Source organism: Gorilla gorilla, chromosome 11, assembly GCF_029281585.2.
Source record: "Gorilla gorilla gorilla isolate KB3781 chromosome 11, NHGRI_mGorGor1-v2.1_pri, whole genome shotgun sequence".
NCBI lineage: Eukaryota > Metazoa > Chordata > Mammalia > Primates > Hominidae > Gorilla > Gorilla gorilla.
In genome coordinates this window covers 21,155,523-21,164,918 of record NC_073235.2, presented here as the reverse complement: position 1 = coordinate 21,164,918, position 9,396 = coordinate 21,155,523, and the positions used below count along the sequence as shown (strand labels likewise).

General features: G+C 39.6%; 1 protein-coding gene across 6 annotated transcripts in view; it reads right to left on the bottom strand.

Annotated features, from left to right (window-relative positions):
• Positions 1–2,134: 2,134 nt before the first annotated feature.
• Positions 2,135–9,396, bottom strand: part of CFAP221 (cilia and flagella associated protein 221) — a 115,701-nt gene continuing 108,439 nt past the window's right edge. For all 6 annotated transcript variants that reach the window (XM_004031690.4, XM_055380511.2, XM_019022704.4 and 3 more), the window contains 2 exons: positions 6,733–6,828; positions 2,135–2,434 (listed from right to left, as the gene is read on the bottom strand). In XM_004031690.4, the coding sequence (XP_004031738.2) occupies positions 2,326–2,434; positions 6,733–6,828 (205 nt within the window). In that variant the 3' untranslated portion in view covers positions 2,135–2,325. The remainder of the gene's footprint in view (positions 2,435–6,732; positions 6,829–9,396) is intronic.

Genomic DNA, 9,396 nt, shown 5'->3' with positions numbered 1-9,396 from the left:
GCCATGTTGCCCAGGCTGGTCTCAAACTCCTAGGCTCAAGCGATCTGCTCACCTTGGCCTTCCAAAGTGCTAGCATTACAGGCGTGAGCCACCACGCCTGGCCATAATTCATGTTTTTTGATATATATACAAGACATAAAGATAGAGAGATGAAAATATGTGTGTGTGTGTGTGTGTGCGTGTTGAGGGGGCTCAGTATAAATACTTGTATTTTCTAGCTCTGGCCACTGAGAGGGCTCGGAAGCAATTGGACCACAGTAGCAACAAGTACCAGTTGCTGTAGCAGGTCTTGATTTCTCAATGCCATTCTCCAGCGAAAGGAACCAGGGCTCCTTGGAGAAATGGTTGATTCCAGGGCTGACATGGGAAAGATACAGATGAGTCTGGAATATACTGTGATGCTGGAAAGTAAAGATGTGCTTAGGAAAGGTCGAGGATGCACTGAAAGGTCAGAGGTGTAACCTGAGGGGCTCCCAATGGCCAGAGCTGGAACAATTTGAGAATAAAATAAACAACGGTAGTGTTGGATTATAACCTATATAATAAAATAAATGTCCATGATTCCATGCTGATATAAAAATCTACTGAATAAAGAAGTAACTAAATGACGGTGAGGGACAGCTCATGGACATTATCATTAAGTGGACATCATGGTAATGGTTGTGGCAGACAAGACCCACTCACCAATGGATGCTAAGTGGGAATTCATATAAAGATACGTAGATACAGAGTGGGAAAAAAGCTGAGGAAAAACAGGATGTTTGCATAATCTCAAAGTCTCTCCCCGTGATTATATTAATGTTCCAGTGGAGAAACTTGGCAGACACCACTTTAGCCAAGCAACCAAGGTAAACATCACCAGTAAGAAGACATATCGACATCACAAGCCCCTTGATAAGATGCACCAAGAAGGACATAACGCTTCTGTGGAATTCTTGCAAAAATGGATAACCTCACCCTAGTCTTGGGAAAGCATTAGACACACACACTCTCTGAAGGCCAGTCTACAAAACAACTGTCAAAGGTGTCAAGGTCACAAATGATGAGAAAAGACTGAGGGACTGTCACAGATGAGGAGAAGAAGGGGACACGTTGACCAACCGCAGTGTGGACTCCTGGAACACTGAACAGACATTACTCAATAAAGCTGTACTGATTGTAATTTCCTGTTTCTGATCATTGTCACGCAGGAGATGTTAATGTTAGAGGAATCTGAGTAAAATAGAGATGGCAACTTTCTGTACTATTTTGCAAGTTTTCCTTTAGTTTAAAAATATTTCTAAATAAAAAGTTTTTAAAAAATGACTGATGCTTACGTCCTGCCCTGTGAGTGAAGGGAAACTTTCATGTTTGAGCTCTTGTTTTATGCCAGGTATACTCTGCACATTTCCTAATTGAATCCTCACAACCCCATGTAAGGTGAGCACTTGTCTTTGCATGAGGGGAAAATGAAGTTAGGAAATGTTAAGAAGGCCACATAGTGAGCAAGAGCAGGACTGGGATTCAGAATCAATGAGTTAATGAAGACTACAAACATACAGTCTGATACCAGCTATTTAAATGTATTCATAGAAAAATGAGTGGAGGGAATACATCCAAATATATTTGGATAATTATGGGTTATTATAACACAACCCAAATGTCATCAGCCTTCCCAGCCTGTGCATATGAAGGCAGTCATGTTCACAAACACAATATTGAGGCCTGGTTTTTACTGACACGTGTTCACTGGAACTCCTGGCTCCCTTGCCGTGACCTCCTGCTCCAGGTGCTTCTGTGAGTTCCCAGGAGGATGCTTCCTCCTGGGAAACTGGTGCAAGCTCTAGTCACCTCACAGTGTCCTCTCCAGGTCCAGGTCCCCTGCCACTGTCTGCCACCTGCACAGCTATGTGGGGAGCCAGCATTCATACCAGTATTGCTCTTCCAAAGGCAAATCTAGTGATGCCCCGGGGATGGAGGGGGCTGCTTCTGCAGAGGTGGGAGAGCATCCCCTCCCCAAAGCCACTCTCCCACCACACCACACCTCCAAAAGACCCTCAGAAACAGCTGCCAGTGCCCGGCTCTTAGTCTCTCATCACATGTTGCTCAGAAGCATTCCGGCACTAAACACCACACCAAGAAGCTAACAACGCTGTCATCATCCTAACTCCATTTTATTTTTAAATATAAGATTTATAATTATCACTTAAAAGATATATACATCCTCTACATTTCATTTTTTTATCCAGAAACTTTAATTGCAGAGATTGCTGGCATGTAAATGGACGCAAGGGGCCACAGTGGCCCGCAGAAAGCAAATGGAAGGGACTGACCTACTGGTGACTTTCATTCTAGAATCAGGTATGTGTTGAGTGCTTTGCCCCGCAGGTTCCTCATCTCCTCGAGCAGCTTCTCTCCGGCCTTCTCTGCTGGTTGTGCTTGATCTTTCACTTCTCTGAGTATCAAAAAACCCAACAAGGAAACATGAGGACACTTAATAAAACCACGCAAATCACCCCCCGCCAGCAGTGCTGGTGAAGGTCGGAGGAACATTTCGTTTAATATACAAAGAAGGTTTTCACCACAGTTAGTGATAGTTTACTTACCAGTGAAAACACTCAGCTTATGAATGATTCAAACCTGGCTTCTGGCCTCAGCTGCATCAGTTTCTGAGCACGGGCAAGTTACCTAAGAATCCACAGCCCCTGTTTCCTGATGTGCGAATGGTGTAATTCCCATCTCCCAGCCTTGTAGCGAAGGTGAAAAGAGATCTTATTCACAGAGATCCTGGTGTGAGGTCTTCTAAGTGCTCAGTCAACGCTGGCTGGTTTTTCATCTTTATGAATGAGGTAGATACACACTATTTCTGACTCTGGCAATGGCTCCAGAAGAGTGAGCACCTCAGGGAGGGTTGTGCACCTGGACCAAGTAGTGGCTGATGTGGAGCCGAGGCTGATGTTGGTGTGGCGGGGGTTGCTGGGTAGAACTTTGACTGGACGTGGTGTAAAATGAGGCTATCAACTGATGGGTGCAGTGGGAGTAGACAAAGGGCTGAGAGATGGGGAGGACCCGGGCTTCTTAGGGGCCAGCTTGCCTCTTGGTGGGCTGGGGCCAAGGGTTAAGATGGAGACTCGGCTCAGAGACTGTCATGGTGCTCACCAGCATCCAGATATGTGGGAGGAAATGATGAGTGTTTCGGTTAAAAGGCCATATGTCTTGTTCAAAGACTCTGAACTCAGCTATATAATCTGCTTGGGCAATATAAATCCAATATAAAATAAAGTGCTTCTGAGACATTTTTGAAAAGAGGGTGACATGTTTGGCAAATGGCTGACAGTTTTGGAAAACCAGAAATACCTGAAAATGGAGAATTAAGATGTTCCCTAATGCACATAATTAAAGAAATTAATTGGTACCATTTTATGGAATCATGTCTAAAAATATATAGATCCTGTCTCCCCTTAGAGATACTAATGATTGAGTAATACTGTGTTGATCTAAGGAGTGCTGAAAAATGTGTCAGCAACTAAAGTCACAGTCTCACAGTTCCTGGAACATTTTATGGGGAATGTGATTCCCCTGTGGGTGTTGAAAGGGCCGAGACCGCTGTCCAGGCAGCAGAGAATCTCTCTGGTGAATTGCAGCCATTGAGTGAGAGCAGATGATTCTTTGCAGCCATGAAAATAAATGTTTGCCAGAAACCAAATAAAGAACAGTCTTCAGGGGGAAATGGGACACGGCTGATGTGTTCTTTTTGTTCCGTCCCTGTCTGTCCAGGCTCTGGGTGTCTGGCAGGGAGGACTCTGTTGGCTTCTGGCTGGAGAGAAGGAGGTGAGGAAGAGGAAAAAGTAAGAACAGAGAGGGAAGAACTGAGCACAGGATTAGGCTTGATGTGAGCTGAGGAGAGTTTCTGAACCAAATCACTTTTGAAAATGGTCTGTGGGATATCAGCTTGCTGAAATACTATGCAGCCAATAAAATGATAATTATGTTGACAATTTTCGTTCACAAAAAATGTACATAAAATAATTTTACCTGCCAAAGAGGTAAATTAAAAATGTCATGGAAATGTTTATTGCAAATGTGTGAAATGTATGTATGTTTTTTGAAAAAATTAGAAGCTGACTTGGTGTGCAGAAAATGTTTATAGTTCATTGTTAGTTTGTTTTTTTGTAAAGTACTAAAAATACGTAAAAAATGATATACCACTTTGAGTGAATATGTAAAGTAATAAATTCTATTTCATTTAATGATAATTTGATAACCAAATGCCATTCAGCATTAGCTCCATGGTATGAAGAGTGAAGACTCATGTAAAAGAGTGAGTGAGTAGATAGGTATTGAATATTACCTTGCTCCTGGGGCAAGCCATTCTATGTCCAGAGGTAATATTTGAAGTAGAAAAAAAAAAAAGGTTTTCATTTAAAACCCTATGTCAGTTTTTTGAAACTTGAAGCAAAACACAAAGTGCATCTATGTGTTGAGGTGCAAGAGGTTTTATGTGCTGGGTAGCAGAACACAATATTCTATTAATTAACTAATTAATTAATTAACTGATCAAAACAGATGCTTACTGGAATTCCATTTAAAATTTTGTTTCTTATATTTTCTTTTACCAGAAACTGCCAATCTGTTTTCTGAGCAGTGTTGGCTGCTGCAGGTCTCTGGAACTATCACAGACAAACCAGAGAGACCTCATACTGCTCTAAGAAATGTGAGCATTCCTTTCAGAAAAGGCAGGCCCCCCACAACAAAGTAGACGACAAACTGAGAAAATAAATTTGCAGCATATATAAGAAAGGGTAATTATCTTTAATAAATGAGGGACTCTTGCAAATAAGGAAGAAATATAGGCAAAATAGGCAAAACAAGTCCCTCATAAAAGAAGAGAAATGGTTGAAAAGCATAGATAAGTTTTTAGTATAACTTGTAAACAAAGAATTAAAATTATGAGATGGTCTTTTAAAAAGTTCTGTCTCATTGATAAAGATGAAAAAAAAAGATGACACTATTCCATGTCGTCCAGGGCATTTGAATGCAGGCAGCTCTAACCTCTGCCAGTAGGAGAGATGGTAACACACTATCTGGATGGTCATTAAGCAATATATATTAAAACCTTAAAATGCGCATTGATCTAGAATTTATCCTAAGAAAACAGTCTGATAAGTTTGAAAGGAATTATAGCACAAGGATGTTTGTTGCAGAACTATTGATAACGGAAAACACTGCAAAGAGTTTACACGTTCATTGGCAGATTGTTGATTAAATAAATTATGGTACATCTACTCGGAAATATAATAATTCATATGTATATTTATAAGTATGTGCTTATGATATGTTGTTAAATAAAAGTGCAGAAGATAAAACAATATGTATAATATGATTGAATTTTGTTAAAACCATATGTATTTATATTTCATTTATTTTTTTTTTGAGATGGAGTTTTGCTCTTGTCACCCAGCTGGAGTGCAATGGCGCGATCTTGGCTCACTGAAACCTCTGCCTCCCAGGTTCAAGCGATTCTCCTGCCTCAGCCTCCTGAACACCTGGGATTATAGGCACCTGCCACCACGCCCAGCTAATTTTTGTATTTTTAGTAGAGATGGGGTTTCACCATTTTGGCCAGGCTGGTCTCTAACTGCTGACCTCAGGTGATCCACCTGCCCCAGCCTCCCAAAGTGCTGGGATTACAGGCATGAGCCACCACGCCCGGTATTTATATTTTAAACCACATATGATGGTTTCCATATATATGGAAAATATATACTTAACTATATATATTTATATATATTTAACCATATAATATATATTTAAACCATATACATGGTTTAAAATATAAGTACATATATAAATACATAATATAAATATATAAATATAAATATATATCCATATTTTTGGAAGACCACACAACAAAATGTATGTTACTACCTTTGGGTGGTTGTTTTTATCATATTTAAAATTTTTTATATTTTCTAATTTTTAACATAATATAAAGGCATTTGTCAAAGAAAAAGAATAAAAATAAAGTTTATACATGGAATTTCAAACTTATAAAGCATATGAACTATAGGTGGTTTACATTAAAAAGTATTCTTCAAAATTTTTGTTTTAATTTGTATTTCTTTCATTACAATGAGGAGGAACACATTTTATATGTTTATTACTGAGTTTTTGAAACCAATTTTTCAAGGGATGATGCTTGCTTGGCTAGTTAGCCCCTGATGGAGAGGAGGAGAGAACATTTACTGAGCTCTGGTTCACATCAGGCAACTGGCTAGGTGCTTCCATGGCTGGCATCTCATTTCATCCTACATTTGCCCTGTGACAGGGAGATTTTATTTTCTGCATGCTACAGATGAGGAAACTGAGGCCCAGAGTTGATAAGGACAATAACTTGGCTTGAGATTTTCTATGTATAAATGGTGCAGCTCCAGATGGTCTGGCTCCAGAGCCAGTTCCTTATACAGAATGAAACTCAATCAGCTATTAATAAGAAACAAACACATCCTGAAATTGATTGATAAGCACATGGAAAATTGATTTTAGTTTTTAAAGGCTTACTTGATAACAAGATTTCAGGGAGTGTAATTGTGCCCAAAATAAAATACACATCTAAATATATGAAGCACCAGAAATGTGTCTCTTTCAAAGACTGAGCTATTTAGACTCAGACAACATGACACTTTTGTACTTTGTGCAGAACAAATTTCATCCAAGATTACCTTTTAATAAGGCATAAAAGCATTCACTTACTTCTCCTTCCTGATGTCCTTGTAGTTCAACATAGGGAATTCCACTTTGATCATTTCTGGAGTCAACATAACTTCTACATTCTGCTCACAGAGCTCACTGCAAAGTAATAAGATGTTTAGTGGGCACTGCTTTTCCTTCCCAGTGTAAAAATAGGAATGAAATATTGTGATCATTTAGGAGTTATGCAATTCTTGTGGTATTCAGCTTTAGTTCCATCTACTTTTGTTGTTTACATTAAAAGGAGCATAAGGCTGATAAATTGCTGTCCACCAACAAACAATGGTAGGCATAATGGTAGTTATTTATAACCAGAGAATAAAAAGTAATTTTTAAAAATGGGGGTTACAGAATTCACATTCTTTTCCAGTGCACATGGAACATTTACCAAAATTGACCATATCTTGGGCTATAAAGAAAGCCTGAAAGATTTCAAAAGACTAAAATTAGTCAGAATATGTTCTCTCTCCACAATGGAATTAGAACAGAAATCAATAGCAAAGAAGACAACCAGAAAGCCCACAATGGCTTTAAAATTAAACACTATATTTCTAAATAGTCTAGTTTTTTTTTTCAATCTTTTTTGTGGTCTGCTATCCCTTAGAGCCAGGGGTCAGTAAACTTTTTCTCTAGAGACTTAATGGGTCATATGGTCTTTGTTACAACTACACAACTTTTTTTTTTCTTGCTGTTGTAGCAAGAGAGAAATCATAGAAAAATACGTAAGTGAATGGGTGTGGTTGTGTTGCATTAATGCTTTATTTACAAACATAGGTGGTGGGCCACATTTGGTTCTGAGCTATAGTCTGCTGACCTCTGGCCTAGAGCTTTGTTGTTTGATGGTTCAAGCTGGGCCACTGCATGTTTGGGTTTCAGCTGGAGCAAAGCAGGGAGGGATGGTGTGCAGGAGACACACTCACTCTGTTAAGAGCTGACCTCAGGAGTGGACTGTATCTTGTCTGCTAACATTCCATCAGCAAATACTTAGTAAAATGGACAACTTAACTGCAAGGGAGGCTGGGAAACTTAGCCTCTAGTTTCAGTGATTCTAGGACTTTAGAAGAACAGGACAACTAATTTTTTGACAGCACCCATCTCCACCACACTCAATTAGAGAAATGCTTCCAAGATCATCAAAGGGCAACAAAGGCTTCAGAAGTCTGGAATTACAAACAGGGACACTTTACTCAGCAGTGACATATGTAAAAAGAGGTGGGCATGACAATTTTCTATTAAGAAAAATACCCTTGAAATCTGCAAAAGTTGTTCTAGCCTCATTAGATTGAAAGCTAATATTTACTGAGTAGCTGCTATATGCAAATCACTATGCTGGTGCTTTGCAAACATTATCTTCCCATTAGCAGTTTCTTTGTCTCAAAGGTGGGCGTAATAATAAGAGCTCATCATAAGGATTAAATGAGACTGTTTGCAAAGCACTCCCTGGCACACATTTAATGCTCAGTGAGTGTTGGTTATTATAATTACTATTCTCATCAGCATCAGCATCTCCTTTAATTCTGACAACCCTCTATGAAGTAGATACAACTATTCCCATTTCAAAGACGAGGAAACGGAGTCAAAATAGTGTGCACATCAGTGCTGAATGGAGGAGCAGTTGGGTATGTTTGTATCTGCTGAACATCTCCCTAGTGGGCCTGGCGGAAAGAAGCTGAAGCAAATATGAATCACCCCACCCTGGCTGCAGTCCTCTCAAGAAATGCTGTCATGCAGTGATTTGAGTAGATGGCAAATCAACATTCCTTTTCAGAACTGAAGTCCAAGCTCTAGAAGCTCAGGTATTGTCAAGTATCATTGCATGTGGGCAGGTCTTATTTGCCTCACATATTTAGGATTCCACTAATTGATTACTTACTTGTAAAAATATACTTAAACTATCAATATAGTATGTGTTTATAAAAGAAAAAATAGAAACCGTAATCAACAAATACTTATTTTTGAGTATATATGGTGTGAAAGATGCCGTAGTCTCATGTGTAATAAACCATTTCCTGCAATCACAAGCAGGCTGGCAGTGATCCTAGTCTGATCATGACAGTGATAATTTGCTATCAGTGCTTGAGTTATCAGAATTTCTTTGCTTTATCACAGCTGATGGTATAATTTAGAATGCAAAAGTTTTTATGTGTTAAGAATGAAAACATTTTTGAACAATGGAGCTAAGGAGTGTAGATCAGTAGGGTTGCTACAGGAGGCCAGGTCCTCAGATGGCCTTGGTCAACCCAGCTCTTCCCCCTCTTTCTTGCAATTCTTGGACAAGGATGTACTGAGAATGCAACATCCTAAGATAAACAACAGGGCTGTGTCCTCGTTCCTCTCAGAACAGAAAGTTCTGTAATGCTTAAGCTCAGTGATCCCTGTGACACTCAGGGAATAAAACCCAAAGTAAAGTGCTTTTGGGGTCCCTCAGCTGTGATGCAATGTGGGAGACATGCAGACGAGACTGCATCTACCCTGGGCAGCTTCACTAAGCCTTGGTGGACTGGCTCACCCTGGATCCTAGGCTTCTGTTTATTCTTGCTGCCTATCTATGAGTCATACATCTGCTTTGCCTGACTTACTGTTCTTGCGTTCTGTCTCACTAAACTAGACCTAAGAACCTTTGCAGATGTCAAAGAAACAGAAAAATATGTTGATAAATATGGACGC